The 19,984-nt window shown below is 40.9% G+C and overlaps 2 protein-coding genes, 1 long non-coding RNA gene and 1 pseudogene across 4 annotated transcripts in view; 3 read left to right on the top strand and 1 right to left on the bottom strand.

Moving 5' to 3' along the window:
* The window catches only part of scml4 (Scm polycomb group protein like 4), a 12,953-nt gene extending 10,653 nt beyond the window's left edge, over window positions 1-2,300 (top strand). Inside the window, exons 5-6 of the mRNA XM_020623669.1 lie at window positions 1,498-1,710; window positions 2,140-2,300. Of these exons, the coding sequence (XP_020479325.1) occupies window positions 1,498-1,710; window positions 2,140-2,300 (374 nt within the window). The remainder of the gene's footprint in view (window positions 1-1,497; window positions 1,711-2,139) is intronic.
* Window positions 2,301-4,771: 2,471 nt separating this feature from the next.
* LOC109973856 (uncharacterized) lies at window positions 4,772-5,359 on the top strand. Its single transcript, XR_002276885.1, has 2 exons — window positions 4,772-5,075; window positions 5,278-5,359. It is a non-coding gene; the product is annotated as an uncharacterized LOC109973856 (long non-coding RNA).
* Window positions 5,360-5,450: 91 nt separating this feature from the next.
* Window positions 5,451-9,630, bottom strand: iyd (iodotyrosine deiodinase). 2 transcript variants are annotated; one of them, XM_020623692.1, is made up of 6 exons: window positions 9,546-9,630; window positions 8,254-8,590; window positions 7,210-7,404; window positions 6,927-7,086; window positions 6,564-6,720; window positions 5,451-6,361 (listed from the first exon to the last, which is right to left on the bottom strand). In XM_020623692.1, exons 2-6 carry the CDS (start codon window positions 8,453-8,455, stop codon window positions 6,179-6,181), a joined length of 897 nt encoding a protein of 298 aa, XP_020479348.1. In that variant the 5' UTR covers window positions 8,456-8,590; window positions 9,546-9,630; the 3' UTR covers window positions 5,451-6,178. The 2 variants fall into 2 exon arrangements, with proteins under 2 accessions (XP_020479348.1, XP_020479349.1); XM_020623693.1 differs by lacking the exon at window positions 9,546-9,630 and having other exon boundaries at window positions 8,254-9,095.
* Window positions 9,624-9,979, top strand: LOC109973855 (protein phosphatase 1 regulatory subunit 14B pseudogene; annotated as a pseudogene).
* Window positions 9,980-19,984: the final 10,005 nt, after the last annotated feature.

The following is a 19,984-nucleotide window of genomic DNA, read 5'->3' as shown; positions in this document are numbered from 1 at the left end:
CACAAAATGTAAATACACTTCCTATTTTTCTGTCTTGCTTTGATTTTTTTCTTCTCCATCTTTTCCCTCATGCTCTGTCCTGCTCTGAATGAGCACATACTGTATTTAAGAATTGCCTTTAGTGTATTTGAGGTGGGAACGTCAATCTCATGTGCCAAGGACCTCCGCTTTGCTCAGTATCACGAATAGTGTTTGATGTCAGACAGTAGACATACAGAGGCGAAGCATGCGTGCACATACAAACCCATGTGCTCCCTGTGGTGCCACCCAGACAGATATGTAAATCGTTTCTCTAGTGAAATGGAGAAGCTTTTCAGAAATGCTGCTGTATTTTGGAGATATTTTTGGGATGCTGTTTGAGCAGCAGTGTAGATTCTCTTTCAAATACTGTTCATTTGATTATATCGTGGGGTTTTTTTTCTATTAATTCAACAAAAAATGTTTTTTTTTAATAATATTTACTTGGTTCATTTAAGACTATCTGAGATGTTAGGATAATTTTTAAAAAGTATTAGATGTTCAAGGATATTGTCTTTAAATATTAGTATAGGCAATAACCATATCTGTATTGTAAGTATTGAAATATTAAGTATTTGTTGTCAGATATGAAGCTAGTTCTGTTCTCTCTCTCTCTCTCTCTCTCTCTCTCTCTCTCTCTTGTGTGTGTGTGTGTGTGTGTGTGTGTGTGTGTAAATATATAAGTCTCCAAAGTCACATCCACAGATCTTATCACATAATTGATTTTTCACAATACAAAAAAAAAAAAAAAACATGTTTCACATTTTTTCCATGAGCACAAGGTAGAAGTAATTTAGAATCTCGGTTGAGTATTTTTTATCATAAATCTGTGATCAGGTAAAATCTATAGCTGTCCAGCTTGGACATAACCAGCAGGCATCTGCTTTATTGGCAAGCTAAAAAATGGTTGGCATAAAAGGAGCAGATTCAGCAGAAATACTGAGTACTTTCACATCTGTACAGTTACAGGCTGAAAGGGGATTTGACACATCTTAGGCTTATACAGCGTGGGCCACAGAAAAGTAGCTCATGAGCAAGTGGATTGTTTTGGAGGTGGGCTACTTTTCCGTGCTCCGCCCTTTATTTATTAAACTCAGTAGTTAAGTCACATGGAAAATATAGCCTGTGTCTAATGTCTAATGTAGTAGTACTTAAGTCTGTATGCATTATGTTGGCCTGAAAACAAAGTAAAATATTTTTACTAGAACAGACAGTATGCTTCTCAAACAAACTTTGATGGCCATCTCTTATATAAAACTGTTAAATTAGTGTTAAATGATACATGCAGGGAACATGAATATCTGCACTAAATTTCATAGCAATTGATTTTGTAGATGTTTTTTGAGATATAAAGGTCTGGACAAAGTGGTGGAGTGAATGACCAACATCCGTAGAGCCGCACCACTAGCTTGGCTAAAAAGACATTTTCACACAGGGTCTTGGCTTGAACCATGACATTTCCTGTCATTTCTCCTCCAGCAGAAACACCGATGCCTGATGACTTCTTATGTGACCCGCCAGTTGACTCCAAACGCTATGCTGTAGATCCCAGTGACTCTGCCTTCAATGTGATGGCATCACAGTATTCAACAAAGCACATGTATAGTTACCGTGGCAGTAGCTGCTCTACACCTGTGGGTCTGTGCAGACAAGCATCAAGCCCAGGAAGCTTCCAGGACGGAAACAGAAATGGTGAGGCTACGTCACATCAGTGCAAACTACAACCTCAAATTAACACATAATTAAATTAAAAACCTTTCTCATAGATCTCTGAGTTTACATTGCAACAATACTTCAAAATAATTGGACTTCAAATTAATTCACCAGTTATAAAAATGATTGTGCAATCTCTGGAAGAGCTGTAATATCACTTACTAACTTTCTTTGCATGAGTAGCTGTATCTATCTCCTGGCTGTAGCTTCATGTGTAATGGACAGACATGAGAGTGGTACCGATTTTCTTACCTAATGTTTGGCAAGAAACCAAATGCCCCACTATTTATTTAAGTTCAGAATTCCTACTGATGAACTATTGTCTTGTTACATGACATTATAAAACTGGATGCCCATTATGTTAACCATATGTGTATAAAAGATCTTCACCCTGCCTGTGCCACATAGGTTATAGTTCAATACCAGACTCGGGAGCATCCAAGCGCCTGGCTGGTAAGGACCCATCCAGCTGGGGTGTGGAGGAGGTGGTGTGGTTCATCAAAGATGCTGACCCCCAAGCCCTGGGACCTCATGCTGATACCTTCAGGAAGCACGTGAGTCCAGGCTAGTTGGTATTGTAGGTCAAGGCAGTTGACTCTTACTGAAATATTATAATTTATTGGAAAATGCACCCAAGCATGCATTTTGTGTTAGGCCCTGCAGGAGGTGAAGTACACTTAAAAATTGTTATCAGACAACTGCAGCTCTGTTTATCCCCAGATTCCTATGGGCTTAAAAATCAGCAGAAACTAGATGGGTATCATTATAAGATCTTTAAAACATAGTGAGCTGTAGAAAAGCCATTTAAATTCTCATAAGTTACTGACCTACCTCTGATCTTCAGGCCACTGAATCAGCAAAACAAAAAGTTCAACAAAAAGCATTATCACCTTCATGAATAGCATTCAATTGTCAGTATATATGTTTACTGGAAGTTACACATGCATAAATAGTTATATTTTATATTCTGTTAGTTATACAACTCTGTGATTTGTTTCAGGAAAGAGACTTTTTTCCTGCTGAAAAGTGAGATGATGATGAAGTATTTGGGATTGAAGCTGGGACCTGCACTCAAACTCTGTTACCACATCGACAGGCTCAGACAGAACCGGTTGTGATTTGCTGCAGAGAAGCCAAAACCTTGATCACCTTTAAGTAAAAACCATTGCTGGCTCTCTTGAATTTTCTCTACCATGAGCAGTAGAGCATGACTGCTTTTGGATTGCGTACTCAATGGCTTTTACAGCATCTGCATCGCATTTTGTTGACAGATAGGACATATTGACTGCACATATCAAGACTGTAGCTGAAGCTGATATTTCATTTTTGTTTTTGTTTACTCTATACCTGCTTTAGATTGTAAATAGTTTGACTCCACCCAGATGGCAGCTACTGTATTTTGAAATGTGACTTCTAATAACGGAAATTCATTTGACTCTCAACAGTATGACATTGTGCAGATATTAATAATCAACACCTCTGAAAAACTACAAAGACAGGGATTTATACATGCTTACATGGTGCTTTATATTTAAACTTGAAGTCTCACTACTGCTTTCTTTTAAGATTGTGGGTTTTCTTCCTGACTGATGACAGTGGTCTAAGAAACTGCACTATTACTGTGCCATTTTGGGACACAGCTGTCAAGTATCTGTGATCCTAAAAGATGTCAGTTGATGAAACAAGGATCCATAGATCTGTTCTTAACTGAGCAAATCAATACAATGTCAAACGAATGGCATTATTTTGAAAATGTAAAACTGCATTAGAAATAAGTGATGTAGCTCATCCTCAAGAAAAGAGTAACCGTGAACATCTCTGCCACAAACTACAGCTCAGTGCTGAGTGAAGTGGCAAGGTGTTTCACTGAGCAGTGGTGCATGAGATCATGTGCCAGTTACTAACATGACAGGAAGGAAAGGCGACACAGAAAGAAACTTCAGGTGATAGCGCCATGTTCACATGAATTGTATATTGTGTTACAGTTGCTGGTTTTAAAATGACAATATGGAGCTGCAGACCAAATGCAACCTTCCTAGTAAAGTGGTGTAGAAGGGTGCAAAATGGTGTGAGCAAAAGCAACTTGTAGCAAACTCATACAATTTAGTGCTCACTGAAACAGTTACTGCCACTACAGCCACAACACTTGTCGGTTTAATCACTTCATTTACATGTCATTATTAGGACTACAGTTTACATTCTTCTCATGCATTACCTCTTGAGCTTTTTTGAATATAAATTCCCAATATTTTGTTCTTCCTAATAATAAAGCAGTATATCATCTCCAAACTGTAAAAAGTAGGCTAACAAACTTTTACATAAATGTTTAAAAGCATTAATAATAATGATTTTCACAGCCAACAAATACAGTTTTGTCATATAAAATTGCACAAACAACAACTTATAAACATATTAATTGTCAGTCTCATACAGTATAGAATTTGTACAAGTTAAACAGAATGTTTTTTGGAACTTACTGTATATTACCTGATACTCTAATAGTTTGTGTCTGTGTGCCACAATCAAAACATATGTGAAGTACAGCATGTATGTCTATGTATGAATCCTTTCTGTATTTGATGACCAGTGTCTTCAGCTCTAGTGCGTTATGGTTTGTATTGTACATTTCCATTTTATTTTCCAATTTATGCTTTGATAACTTTTGTGATAACTTCATTTCAGTGATTTTGGGGATATGAACACACATGCGAAAGGAGTTGTGTCCCCAAACTAGAGGTTTCCAGATGTTTTCCACAATTGTATCACTTCTGTCACCAATATTAACTCAGTTTTGACTCCCTATTGGCCTTCACTAATTTTTACTTTAATGCTTTTTTATAAATCAGTTTTTTGGACAAAATAAATTGTTTTTAAACGAGCTATAACTAAGTTACATGTTGTATCTTTTGTCAATGTAAAGTAATGCAAAAGGATGAAAATTAAACATTATTATTTTATTATTAGCGGTAGTAGTGGTGGTGGTGGTAGTAGTAGTAGTAAAACCTGAAAACAGGCTACAATATAAAGACTTTCCATGGTTTCTGGGCCTTTATTTTGAAAATCGCGAGATTAACGTTGCTGTACTATCGCGTGAGTAAAACAGTTGCACTTCCTGCAGGAGGGGACGGAAGATTTTCACAAACTTGTGTGTCACTCAGGCAAAGGTGAACATGGGAGATATCTCGGAAAGGACGCTACAAGTCGCTGTTGTGGTTTCTTTCTCTGTCGGCTTTCTGGCAGGGTGGCAGGCCAACAGAATGAGAAGAAAGTATCTGGACTGGAAGAAAAAACGTCTGCAAGATAAACTGTCAGAAACACAGAAGAAGCTGGATTCGTCGTGAATGGTAACGTGACATTTGTCTATGTAGCGTAGGCTACATGGCGAAATTACTGTAATTTAGGCCTCTGACTAACAAATCTCATTAAAATGATTGGGATAAAACTAACACACTGGTCAGTAAATCCGCATATAACTTAACTAAGTCATAGTGCCATCATGTCCATTGTGAAGAGTGTCTTATTGTTGTGTTATGCTTTACTCGCCAGATGTGAGGCTTTCTGTCTTGGGTGGATGCTGATCTTATTGGTAAAGCTGTTGGATCCTGGATATGCTACAGTCTGATACTGTAAAAAAGGGGGGAACTTCAAGATGACCAGTTTACATCCTGCACTACCTGCACAGTGTATTTACCAAGACTGCCTTCAGTGTTTACCAAGACCTGTCACATTGTGTACACACCGCAGCTTCTTTTCTACTTAGAGACACTAATGTTTAATGGGTTTTCTTTCCACCATGTCTCACTTTCTGTTTCATAGCTGGTCAAATAAATGAAGGTGTTTTTCATGTTTCTCTTACTGTTCATTTGGAAAGTCAGTATTCCACCTTAAGGTTTCAGGGTGTACCCTGCCTGTTCTCACTTTTTTGGGCTCTTGTCACAGTGCATGAAATATTTTTAATCTAATCAAATCAAATGAAATGTTGAGAACTCCCAGGCGTGGTACTGTAGTTCAGTTGCTCAGAAGTTGTGCCACCTGCATTTCCACTTGGACCATGAATGGATGACAAGTGTAAGGCATTCACCTTACACACCCATGTACTGATATTCCCATAAGATTCTTGAGCTTGTCATCATTACAGGTGGGTGTGACCCTGAACTTAACTGGATTCCAGTTGAATTTTAATAGTAAAAAAAACTTAACAGCTTCAGACTAAACAGATTTTGCTTTGAGTGAGTGTGCCATCTGCTGGATGAATGTGGGAATCACAATTTAAATGTGGGCTCTGTCAGACACCAAGGTCATTGCTGTATAACATATGCAAGTATATGAAGATTAGTTTTTTTTTTCCATGTGTTAAAATTTTAAACCACCCTAGCTAAGTAAGTGAAATGTTCAGAGAGAGGCTATATATAATATCATATTTTTAGAAAATCCATTTGAGATTCTGTCATATGTGCACCATAATATCACCCAGAGCCTTGCGTTTCAAGTCAGGCACAATAGCATCAGAAGCAGGGTAACCTACAGGTAGCAGCATCAGCAGCTTCTCATTGGCTGGCCGTTTGAGGAGCAGCCTGAGCTGAGGGCCGCAGTTGAGGGGTGTCGTCGTGACAGTGACAAGACCTGCATTCTGATTTTTTAAAAAATGGGAACAAACAAGAGACATTAAGATGCTTTACCAGACATGTCCCTGTCTTGTCACAAGACAACCACAAAAATCATCTTAAAGCTCTCTTAAATGCTCTTGTTAAATGCCATTTATGATCAAGAAAGCAGTGATTGATTTGGTCTATATTTAAAAGGGTGGTGTTATTATTATTTTTTTTTTTTACCTGTAATGCAGCCAGCAGGATTCCACAGGATATGGAGACGCTGATTTCATTGTAGTAGTGTGTCTTTTTCTTGCCATTTGGTAGAATCCCGTAGGTCTGTTTAAAGATGAGGACCAGGTATGGAGCAACATCCAAGTATTCCTTGATCCAGTTTGTCCTGCAAGAGAAAGGTAGTTGTGATCAAGAGTACAGGCCAGAAAATTTTGATCTAGTTAAACTTTATATTGATCCATAATTATTAATAACCACTGCGTATGCATGGCTAGAATTTTGGATACAGGATTGAATGCTGTCAATAGCGGGTTTTTTTGTTAAAGCATCAGTATATTGATACAAATTTCTGGATTAAGTATGGGTGTTCACCTTAATTTAGCCAAATCATGGACCCACTTCTCTCCCATCCTCTGATGGTAGTTCACCTTCTCCTCTTCCTCCACTATCAGTCTGATCCTGTGCTTCATCTCTGGGTCTGACACCACGACAAACGTCCAGGGCTCTGTGTGTGCTCCACTAGGGGCTGTACCTGCACAGAGGAACGACGGAAGGGTAAGTGCAGTTAGAAAAACCAAAAAATGACTTAGCTACATAACTGTGAACCAAACATCTTTAATTTGGTTGAGACTAACAGTGGTCCATTTGCACATGCCTGCAGTATGGATGATGTTATCAATGACTTCTTGTGGAACTGGTTCTGGGCTGATGAACCGGACAGACCTCCGCTGGTTCATCAGAGTGTAAAAGTCCTGGGATCTCTTCAGCACCGTCTCCACAGGGTAACGCAGTGGTGAGTAGGGCACATGTGGAAGGTCCTCATCATTGCTCTCCACCCAGTCTCTATTCTCTTAGAAGGATGACACACAGAAAGCAGGAGCAGTGAGCAGTTTCCAAACTGTCAGGGATTAATAATACAGTGCTTTATTATAATGTAATGATTCTAAACACACTGATGAACTAGAAGACATTTGTACCACAAGGTGAAAGACCGGACTCCTGCAAACATACTGTACATAAAGTCTTCTTTTATTTGACTTGACAGCAAAATTATTATGCACCAGGCTTTTAAACAGGTTTCTGTCTCTTGAGCAGTGCAATTAAACCCTATGAAAATGTGCATTGTGATGTTGTTACTATATTAAAAGATTTTGCAAGAAGGCCCTTCTACAATAATGGGACCCCTAAGGCCTTGGTCCCCTGGACATGTTGCCCATTTCCCTAGCAGGTAATGGCTTTCTTTCATGGAGTCCTATAAAGGCAAAAATGTAATTAGCCTGTATCTCATGATGTAGAAATGCTGTGTTATATATAAAAAAAGTCAACTTTTTTAACTTTTATGTCACCATTTGTATAAAATTACATTACATTTAGGCTATAACAATGTAAACCTTTCATTCCATTTGTGTGCGGTCTGCTAAAATTTCAAAATAGACTAGTGTCCTTCTCTCTAGGCTACAGATCATTTATCATTAATGATTAACCTGTGAATGATGAAGTCCAAGGCCCTTCATACAAATCTCTCTCGTTGTTGCTGTGTGTGCTCTCGCAGGGCGCGTGTACCTGTCTTTGGCTTTGGAGAACAATCACCAGATCCTCGGACACGTAGTTAAAGTAAACTTTTTGATCTAGGCGAAAACCATGTTCAGAAACCAGGTTTAGCCGATAAGTAGTTGGGGGGTGGCTGTTCTGCTCTTACCTTTTTCATTCGCTGTGATTTCGGTATTGTCCTGTAAATCCTGGTCCACCCACGGTCTAAATTCCGCTTTTGACCCCGCTTTAGTTTCGCCCACCGAGGGCGAGGTGGTGGTACCCGGTTCCCGTGATTTTACCAGCATGAAGCCTATCAGCAAGCACAGGACCACCGCGAGAACAGGCGTAAGGACGGAGAGAAGAGCCATGACTGACGGTGTGCAGAGAAGCGGACACGGGCACTTGATCTTTTGTGTGCGTCAGCTGATGTTACTGTTGTCTTAATGGGTCTGACCACGCTGAGTCACGCTTTGTGAGAAATGCCCCATCAGCTCGCAGCTCTCCTATAAAAAGGGGATAAAACATGTATCCACAGTGACTTGTTGCTGCTCTTTATTGGAACATGATATAAGTGCGTTGTTGTTGTTTTAGATCCACACAGCAGCTCTGATGCTGGTGGTAAATTGCGTGACTGATTAGCACAACATGTCATAGATCACCAAGTCATCAGAAAGTTTAAGCCAGTACCTCACATTCCTTTAGTTAAAACTCCTTCCTGTGCTGAGTACTGTGTCCAGAGTGTATAAATTAGGTTATTGTTAAAAGCATTTCTCCATATGGCCAACATGTGGCGCAACAGACTCTTTTTGCAAAGGGTTCAGATATACTCAGCATATAAATAGGCCTACATGTTGAAGATCCAGTTGGAATACCCCGGTTTTACACAGATGTGTAAATCTGTGCACCACAGATATGTAGAACACACCAATAGCCGTTTCTTATCTTCTAACACCAGAGAAGAAGAATATGGCTAGAATTAGGAAGGCCTCCCTGCTGAAGCACAGCAGTATCTGCCTGCTCTCCAGCACGCGTCGGTGCGCAGACAAGCACCACTGAGGGAATCTGGTTAACACACTGCAAAAAATGGCAATCTTACTAAATAATTTAATCACACATCATTCTTTTAAAACATTTAGAATCTGTTAATGGCATCTTTGAGAATTATTTGATGAGTTTTCATTTAAAATCCTTGCTCATTGTTCTGCCCTTTTAGCAATAGTAAAATGACCGTTTTCTGTTTTGTGGTATTACTTGAAAGTCCTATATGAAACGCGGTGTTGGAAGCCAGCAGCCTTTTCATTCCACTCTCCTCAAACGGTTTTATTTTAAGGGGCACATAAACCTCAGTTTTAACACGAGACAATGGCTTCAGATGTCCATTTCTTGCAGTGTTCGCTCCGCCTTCTCGGCTGTCTCCGGCGCTGCGCTTTAAATAGCAGCTGTTAAAAAGCTCCTCACCATTCTCCTGTCTGTCGTGCAGCACACAGCCCCAGTCAGCAGCGCAACCCCACTCATTCACACAGCTGTTCAGTAATAAGCCCCCACATCGCGAAATGTCGGCCGCCAGCACTGAGACTAGTGCCCCGCTGCCCACCGCCGGCAGTCGCGTCTTCTTCCAAGCTGCGACCGGGGTGGGCTGCGTGGGGTCCGGGCCCATCACGGGAGAGGATCCGGTTCAGAAGAAACAGGGCAAAGTCACGGTCAAGTACGACAGGAAAGAGCTGCGGAAAAGACTCGTCCTGGAGGAGTGGATCATTGAGCAGCTCAGCGACTTGTATGACTGTGAGGTGAGTGGAGCAGAAATTGTAAATCACACACGCTTAATGCGCACACTTGTCACCAAGCCTTCCAAACCATATGGAGACAGGTGACCGACGAGACACATCTTAGGGGAAACGTCGTCCCTGAATACCTGCTTCGTCGGTTCTGTGGGATTATGACTCAAATAGCATTCTAGGAAATTTGCACTCACTTCACTCCTCTGATCAAATGTACACTTGCTGTGTGCCTTAGTTGCACTATCTGTATCAGCTACTGCATTATATCGTCAATCAGCAGGGATTTTAGATGCTTCGGGTTTTCTCCAAGGAATGCATTCATATTTACAGTGAGCCTTGTCATCATCCTAAACAGCCTGTGCCTTTGGATTCGCTGCCACTGGTGTCCCTTTGTCCTCTGCAACACTGACAGCCTACTTGCTGCTCATGATTGAGGTGAGAATAGCGGGGGGGAGTCTAAGCGACACAAAAGCTGTCTGGTTTAACATTGTGGCCCCTTGCTGGACGGTGTATTGGCTCTTCTCTCATCCTCTCTGTCGTAAAGAGGGAGAAAGGGATGGCTAGATTAACTAAGTGGAGAGCGAGAGAAACCGCACGGCTGCGCCTTTTACGCACCGGTCACCCCAGTATTTTACTGAAAACCTGTGCATTTCCTGATTCCATTTAATTTGTTTACACTAAGAAATGCATTTTCCACTGGCTACCATTTTAGTCCCTGTACTTTCTGCATCTCATAAGGGGGGAGCTTGTCTGTGTTCGTGCTATGGGAGAAAAGGAGAGAGAGTGAAAGACAGGAGTCTAGAAAGACAGTAATTCTAATGTGCTGTGGGAGTGCATGTGTGTGTGTGCCGCCTGCCAATCACATTGTGCTGCCAGAGCCAAGTGTGGGGTAGGTAGACCGACTGGAGAGGAGTAAAGAAGGGCAGTGGGTTAAGGGTGTGCTGATGCTGTGATCAAGTCATCTCCTCTGGATCTCACCCGCTTTCTTTATAGGAGTAGGTCTGTACAAACACACACACGCACACACAAATGCACACTACAGGCATACAGTAGGTCTGTCACCTCAGACCCAGCCAGGTGGAAATGACACAGACAGTGTGGGTGTGCATCCAAAATGTGTGTACAAACATGAATCTGTCAGGCTACACTATGACGAATGAGATGCATGTGAACAGTGCATGTGTGTGTGTGTGTGTGAGCCTTCACATTGCATGTGGTTAATTATTTATGCAGCATGCTGCATTTCCGATGATTAAAAGGACTGACTGCACATGTGCTGAAGGAAAACACTTGCACAAACCTGCAGGGCACTTGAATGTTAAGAATTATTGTTTGTCTTTCTGCTGACAGAGCATTAATGCAGTTTTATTCCTGATACTGAAGGCAAAGACTTTTCAAACCAAGCCATGGTGATCTCCTCTAGCTCCAAACCATTTAAGTTAAACTTTGTGCACTTGTCAGCTATTTATTTAACCTATGGCTTTTGTGTAGTTCACAAACTTCCTGCTGTGCTGGTTAACACACTGCAAAAATGGCCACCATACATCATTATTTTAAAACATTTAGAATCAGTTAATGGCATCTTTGAGGGTTATTTGAGGTGTTTAAAATCCTTGCAGAAATGTTCTGCCATTTTAGCAATAGTGAAATGATCCGTTTCTGTTTTGTGATATTACTTGAAAGTCCTTTATGAAACACAGTGCTGGAAACCAGCAGCCTTTTCATTCCTTTCTCCTCAAACAGGCTTCTTTTAAGGGACAAATAGACTCTAATTTTAACACGAGACAAGGGCTTAAGATGTTCATTTCTTGCAGCGTTCTCATCCAAGCTGCAAAATGCTGTATAACCTGTCTCAGAGTGGACTGGTTAACATTTCAAAGTTGATCTCTTGGCTGTATGTCATCAGCAGGCGTATGCATCTCCCACACGGATCGACTGATCCAGCATTGATTTCAAAAAGTCACAGCTTGGTCATGTTTTCATGTGGGGTTTTTTTTATTTTGGCCTGTGATTTGTTAATTCTAATAGATTCATAGATGAATAGTCAAGGACACCCTTCAGCAATCCAAGATACATTCCCTGTGGTGATTTCTGGATGGGCATGAGCAGTCAACAGTCTTTTTTTTCACTAATGATGCATTCCTGTTAGAAAAGACTTCGCTCTCCTGTCTGCAGACGTCCATTTGTCGTGACTTCACTTTATGATGTTGTCTCAGCAGTTCAGATTTCATTGCAGATATTCCCAGCAGACACCTCGTGTTATGTCTTTCACACAGCAAATGGGGTAGTATCACATGATCACCCTTTGGCTCTCTGGAGTTGTTGCTATACTGGAATAAGCCCAGTGTTGATTGCTGTCTGGCAGGATTTCAGAGAAGAGCAGGTGATGAAAGCAGTACATCATTATTTTGACAGATTGTCATTTAAGCCCATTGTTAATGCTTTTTCTTCATCTGTGCATCTGTCTATTCATCTGTGATTAGATGGATAATGGCTGTGTTTGAGCAGGTGGACTTTACTGCTTTGGCTGTAAACAGGAAGTGCCCTTCATGTCTGTTAACATGTCCATGCTCAGACCTATGATAGACATGAGAGATGTGTATATCTGTGACTGAAAGAAAAAGAGACTGCTGAAGGTCAGTTTCTGTATCAGTTTCATCGGAAAACCTGATAGCAGGGAATATCAGAGTATGTTTGCATGGGTAGTGATATATTGATGCTGAAAACAGCAGAGTGAGGAGAGTATTAACAACTGGATTGTGTTCTCTTTAGCAGGTACATGAGAATTTCTGTGATTTCTTTTTTTCTTGTGGATAGAAACATGTCTCAAGTGAAGGTTTCACATTTAAAGGATTTTGCACATAATACAGGAAATGGGTTTAAGAAAGACTAAATGATATGAAAACTGATTTCCTTACATCAGGAAAGTGAGAATATTTGACAAACCTCTACATTTTGGGACCCATTACCCTGGCCTTACAGAAAATAATATCAATGTTCTCATTTAACTCTCTGCAGGAAAGCACATACTGTAAGTGTGTTTCCCAACATGCTGAACTGTTTCTTTGACCTTGAAAGAAACAAGACATTTACAAATAGAAAATCAACATTAGTTTTTATTGCAGTAGTGTGTTTTCCTCTTCCCGTGTCTTACTGGCTTTCATTAAAATGTTTTTCTTTTCCCAATATTGATTTTTAGTTGTCTCAAGTCTCCAGCTTTCTCTGTCTCTACCTCTCTCTCTGGGCTTTAGCATAACAGGAGGTGAGATCTGTCGAAGATGGATACCACTGTGTTCTCCTGGGACATGCTGCCTCTGTTCATTTCACTGTTCAAAGGACAGAGAGGAGAAAAAGGAGGGAACAGAGAGGAGGGGTGACTTGAACGGAGACAGGCTGGTATCCAACAAAATCATTGCTCACATTATAAAGAACTTGCTGCGGTGGTTTCTACCTTGATTTAACTCCTGCTGAGGCTGGAAACCTGGTCAGGAAAGCAGCATAAAACAGGACAATACAACATTATGTGACAAATAAAACTAAACCAAAAGCTGATAACAATGTTATGAAGGATAAAATAAGCTAAATTTATTATCAAATGAGCAGATTTTCTTTTGTTAGGAAAAGCAGTGAAGCTGGAAACAAGGATAACTGGCACAAACTGACTACAAAGAGACATAAATTGACTAAAAAAGGTATCAAAATACAAACCGCTCCTGCAAAGGATGCAAAAATAACCACAAAGAGACTCAGACTGACCATAGAGAAATACAAGATGACAACTCTTTGCACTGAAGAAATCTGATCAAAACTTCTCTTTCAATACTGTGGGGATACTAGCATGTAAACTTGCACTTAATCATTGACTTGCAGCACACTCTCCATTTCTCCCTTTTTCTCAAACCTCTGAAAACATTAACCCACTCACTCTCTCCCACTGTGAGAGACTGCTGCTGGAGTGCCATTTAATGATGAGGTCAGGTCTAAGTGATTAAAAGGCAGAGTGTGTCAGCACCGTAATCAGCCCGTCTGAGAGCAAGAACAGCTTCATCCTTTACTTTGTGTGTGTGTGTGTGAGAGCGAAGGATCTGTTGTCGCAGTGTTGCTGGGTTGCCTGCTGCAGAATGAGGGGAGAGACATTGTAATGTTCTACTTTTCCATGGCTCAGCTTCAGTGGCTCTACTCAATGAAACGTATTCATATATACAAGCACAGACAATGTCGGCGTGCAGCACTCTGCCCTCGGGCAGTGTGTGTGTTTATGTTTGTGTCTATTGGTGTGTATGAAGATGTACATGCTTTTTTCGGGATGGGGGTGTGGGAGTATTCTGCAGCTCTTGGCAGATAAAGGGCAGCAGGCAGTCAGGGGATACTTTCAATGAATGCATGAGCTCAGCTCACACATATAGCCTACTGTACAGGTCAGTGTACATATTTGGACCAAATAGAGCATGAGGAAGTAGGAGATGGAGCATCTACTCATACTGTAGGTAGCTCACTCTTCTATCTGCTACTATCCTTCTCTCTGAATAATCATCAGCCTGGTTTTCTGTGCAGGAGGGTCTGGCTCAAGGTGGTGTTTGTATCTATGTGTGTGCTGTGGACAAAAGAATCCTGCTTTTGTTGCTGGCCCCTCTTTCCCATTGCATCAATAATGATGGAAAAAAAACAAGAACATCTTCATCTCTTTCTGTCTGTATCATTAGCCATAGCTCCCCTTGCTTCTCCTTTGACCTTGTCAGTAACATTTCCCCTGGTTGCCTTTTACATTTTTCTTGCTGGGAAGCAGAATGACCAGGTATCATGTGAACGCCATGGTGTAGCAGTGGAGGAGTAAACAGTGCAATTCAATCCAAGTCATTAAGCAACAGTGAGTAGGTTTAGGAATAATATGATCAACACACACATATTGACGTGCAAAGACAGAAGCATTACATTACCACTGAGATTACTGGGTATTCTGTATTTACACAAATACATAGAAGGTCTAAATTATACAACTTATACATCATTGGGAAACTTAGCTAGTCTCCCTGATGAGTTTATGAATCTGGCAGGAAAGTTTGTCATATTCTTTTATCAGTGCTTGGAAAGGCAGATATATATCTGTCTGCCACTTCAACTACACAGACATAAATAGACTTGCTTAGCATCTGTGTCCGGGCACATGTTGACACATTTCATATAACACCTGCATCTGACACTAAACAAATCACAGGTGTTGACAAGATGGCCTTTTAGTGAGCGGATAGCCACCAGCTGTTGAAACAGTTATAAAGACACATCCCACTGTTGTTTTTTTTACTGTATACATATACATACATATGGTTTTTAGATGTTAGTGCCAGCCCTGCAGAGACATATCAGGTGAAAACTAAAAAGAACAAGCCTGTAGTTTACTACCTAGACTTAAAGATCTTGTAAATAGCCCAAGACACAGTGATAGTAATATAATTGTTTTTCCTTTCAATACAACCAAGAGCAGTGAATTACTCTTGTTTTGTATTAATCTGGCACATCAGCTGCAAAATGATTAAAGACTGATAGAAAAAGAAGAGAACCAGCCAGAGTTGCACGAATGGGAAACCACTGCACCCGTGATAGGAAGAGATGTTGACGTTTCACACTCACACTGACTTTCTTGTGTTCCTACATCTCCACCCACTGCAAGATGATCCAGTTAATCACTGGTTTCATTGTCAGCAGGACAGCAGAATTTGTAAACTGGCACTGTTGAAAACACTGACTCATTCTCTGTGACGGGCGACTCAGCATGACGCAAAACACTGTCGTCTTTCACGTGGTGGATAATAGGAGGTGAAGGAGAGATGGACAAAAGGAAGATAATTTGACTTTCAAAGTCAACAGGGTGTGTTTGGATATGTGTGTGTCTTTTACTTGCATGTGTCAGTTTTCTTTTGTTGCTGTTATGTCACTGCTTATAATGTATGTCTTCATAACAACAGCTTCTCTAATTACCCTTGAATCTGAGTAAATACATTCACATTTTGACTAGCTAGCTGTTAGACTTGTTGACTAGCTGACTGATTGACAATGCCGACTGCATTTTGCCCTGATACGATTGATGTTTTATATCTAGTCTGGCTGGAAGTGCTGTTTTTGCACTGTGGGCAAAGGTCCAACTGGGCCTCGGCTGCCAATACGCTATAGCCTCAGGGAGAACATGTCTGCCTGGGAAATATAAGAAAATGAATCATGTGGCCCTGAACCATGAGAAATAGAGTCACAAGAGAGTTTTGACAATCCACAATAATAACTCTGGACTCTTAATCAGGATTCACTCTGAAGTCTGAGTTTATAGATTTCTCCCCAAAAAGTGACCTTTCATATCCAGGTAAAGAGCGAGCAGCCACCTCAACAATAGGAGTTAAAGGAGAGCTGTAATGGCGGAGGGTCAAATAACCACCAACATTTGTAATGCTAATACGAATAACAGAAGAAATGCATAAGGTATATTTAATGTGCACAGGTCTGCTGTGGCAAGTGCTCCTGACTCTGCATTATTAACTTTGCTGTTAATAATGCCTGTTAAGTGATTGGCCCAGGCATGTGCAGGGTATTTTTTTTATTTACTGTGGCTGATGGGCTGCTTTCATGTGTTGTTTTGTTTGTTTGTGTGATTATTGTTTGTGGATTTGATGTGAGATTCACAGTTTTTGACAATGGGCTGCAATGCATTCAGCCTCTTGGTGCCTGAGAGTGTGGCATCTGAACCCAACCCTGACCTGATGAGCTTATAGTGTCGTGTCTGAACCTGACCCAAACTTGACATGGTTGAATTTGTACTGTGTTTTCTCCTTGTCATTAAATGAAGCAGACATTTCAGCGCTTCAGCCATCCAGCCTAAAGTTTGGCCTGTGTCCGGACCCAACCTGGACCTGAACATAATTTCTAGGCAGGGAGAAGGTTGGATGCCACCATCTAGCTGACCTGGGAGCTTGCTGGTGTAAGTTATGAAGGAAAATGACTAATGTGGAAAAGCAAGTACCACAGCGAGGGGCAGTGAATTATTTATTTACATCGTAATTAGCTTCCAACATTCAGTATGCATTAGTCAGCATTATTTTTAACTGAAATTCTCCTCTCAGGATTAATTCCTACCAACAGTCCTCCTTATCTATGTCTCCTCTCTGATACAGTGTCCTCTAGAGTACAGCTGAGTCAGCGTGGGAAAGAGCTGCAGCTTTATTCAGTGAAGTCACTTCATCCGAGCTGTATGGTTTCAGCAAATTGTATTGTTGGACAAGCAATAGGGAGGTGTTGCACTGTCTCTTGTTACTGTTCCACATGTGTTTTTTGTTTTCCCAGAATTGGTGAAGACGCCTTCTTCCTTTGACCTCTTGCTCACCTTGATCCTTTGTGCGGTAGTTTCTTGTCCTCTCCCTCACCTCTCTCAGTCTCATAAGATTAATTCACCCCACCTTGAGCTCCTCCTTGCTCTGATGTGACGCAACATGGCAGTGTAGAGACAGGAAGAGAGCTGAGCTGTGAGGTTTTACAATGTTATACAATCCTCCTCTTCCTTTCCTTCTCCCTCATCATCACAGTGACCCACTTATGTGTGTGCTCCCCATCTCCCTGTAGCTTATTTTCTCTATGTATTGTAAGTTGTGTTCTCCTACATTACATACCTGTCTTTGTCTTTTCACTTCCTTTGTGCAGCCTTTCCTACCTTTCTGCTACCTTCATCTTTGCATGGGTTCGTTAACATCCTTTTATTTTACTATTTGACCGATTAAATCTGTTCTTTCTTTGGCTTCCTTTCTTTTTGCTTTCATGACTCACTTTTGATGACTTTTCTTGTTTGCTATCTCAGCCGAATATTTTAACATTTCTTTACTATTAAAATTGTGCCACTTTCTTCTCCTTTCTCTTTCTGTTGCTGGTTCTTTATTTGGTTCTTTCTCCTTTTTATCACTAGGTGTTATTATCTAAATTACTGGATAACATCTCTATATGTGTGTGTGTGTGTGTTCAGTATTCTTTAAATGATGTGGGGGATCAGTCAGTGTCAACCACATACTCTGTGTTATTACTGAGACATTCAGCTTCAGTACAGTCAGAGACTGAATGTTCCTGTGCTCGCTGCACCACTGGTACCTAACACGTTCTCTCTGCCTGCCTCTCTTTTACAAACACATGCATGAAACATTCATGCGCGCGCACACACACACACACACACACACACACACACACACATAATAAGAATGACCGGAGAGAAAATGACAACTGATAGACAGCAGTGTCGGCTGCTGACCCTCAATTTTTAGAATCTGGACTTGACAGCTGCTGTTATCTTTCTATAAAAGTGGCTTTAGCAAAGCCCCCAAAGCAATCATCTCTTTAGGAAGCTTTAAGTTCTGTATTATTTGTATGAATACCTGTGGAACATTTGCCTCAATCTGCTGCTCCCTTACAAAATCAGATTGTGTTTTTGGATTGTTCTGAATGTATCCTGTGTGTGTGTGTGTGTGTGTGTGAGTGTGTGTGTGTGTGTGTGTGTGCTGTCCCTTTCTGTCTCCTGGCAGCATGCACTGTCATTTTATGTCACCTCTCGACTGCTGACAAGATGGAAAATTATTTTCCCTGGGCGTAGTGGGTGTAACCTCAAGTATTTTAGGCTCTCCATAACCAACAACAACTCCAGTGTTTATCTGCATGCTGCTATAAGTGTGTGAGTGCTTTTCCATCCTTGTCATTGCATGCAGTGCATTTAACACTCTATATCACAAGCTCCACAGAGACAAAGCCCTGTGGTGAGCATTTCTCTTCAGAGGATTGGCAGCATAAGTTTGTGTGTGTGTGTGTGTGTGTGTGTGTGTGTGTGTGTGTGTGTGTGAAGATTTGCACGTCACTAGTGATTGCCTGCAGTCGTGCTTCACACCCAGGCCATGCTTGCCCCAGTCATAACCAATCACAGTGACATAGAGGGTGACATACTGCCTGCTGACATGTGGAATAGTCTGGGACACGCACACGACCGTGACTGTAAACAGGCTGATGGATGGATGGATGTTAAAAAATTCAGCACTGGGTAGTCATTCATCATTAATCCTGTCAAATATAGAGCACAAACTGAAAATATGTTTACCTCCTGCAACTTCTTACATTTGGTATTGTAATTTCAAAGGTATAATTTGAGGGGTAATTCCATTTTGTGCACATCAGCCCGCCCATGTACGACTGAAATCACAGAGACTTCCATCCTTGTTCCTGTGTCTGAATGCCAGTGCAGGCTCCAGGGTAAAGCATGCGGGACTCCTCTAAGAGGCTTAAACAGAGAGAGACACAACCCAGAAATAAAGCCAGTTGAGTATCATATCCTACAATTTTGCTGTTGTTAATGTACTAGGTATTGTTTAGGAATGTTGGTGGTCACCATGCAAGCTGCCAATCATGGGTATGTACACCCTGTACTTTGTGGAAAGGGTTTACTCTAGAGATGTCATTTTGGTGTAACTTGTGGCCATATGATTCCTGGCACAATCTTATAGTGTAGTCCAACTATGAGACAAACACTAAAAATAATACTGTAGTATGGAATGACGTTGTTCAGGTACACCTGCAGTCGGAAATCCTGACGACATGACTGCATCCTCCCATAAACAGAGATGGACCTGGTTGATCAAGCTCATATTTTGGTCTCTTTAGTCATGAAATTAATGATGGCAAACCGAAATACATTCATACAACAAGTTGCTGCTTTTTGCTGCTGTTGCTCGCCTGATATTTCTTACGCCTTTTCTATTTAATAGAAATACAATTGCATCAATCAATTATTATGTTGATAATAATCTGGGTTGGATAAATATCAGGGTTAAATAAATTATGATTAAAGTTAGGCAACTGAAACACTTGTTTAAATTTGTGGTTACAGTTAATAGAAGTTGGAAATAATTTTCAAGCCTGCAACAAAAACTGTGATTTCTTACATGGCAGTTCATTGCATTCCCATCCACCACTGACCTCCACACTGTTGCTTTCCACCTCTTTATATAAGGGGCACACTCCTCGCTGCATTGAACTTAAATAATGAGGTGCTGATTTGCCCAAAATGGATGTATGTCCGAAGGAGGCTGGGGTGAGCTGTTTGTTGTTAGT

Source organism: Monopterus albus, unplaced genomic scaffold (assembly GCF_001952655.1).
Source record: "Monopterus albus unplaced genomic scaffold, M_albus_1.0 scaffold307.1, whole genome shotgun sequence".
Classification (NCBI taxonomy): Eukaryota; Metazoa; Chordata; class Actinopteri; order Synbranchiformes; family Synbranchidae; genus Monopterus; species Monopterus albus.
Note: the sequence above shows the minus strand (reverse complement) of the source record. Positions and strands in the feature narration are given on the sequence as shown.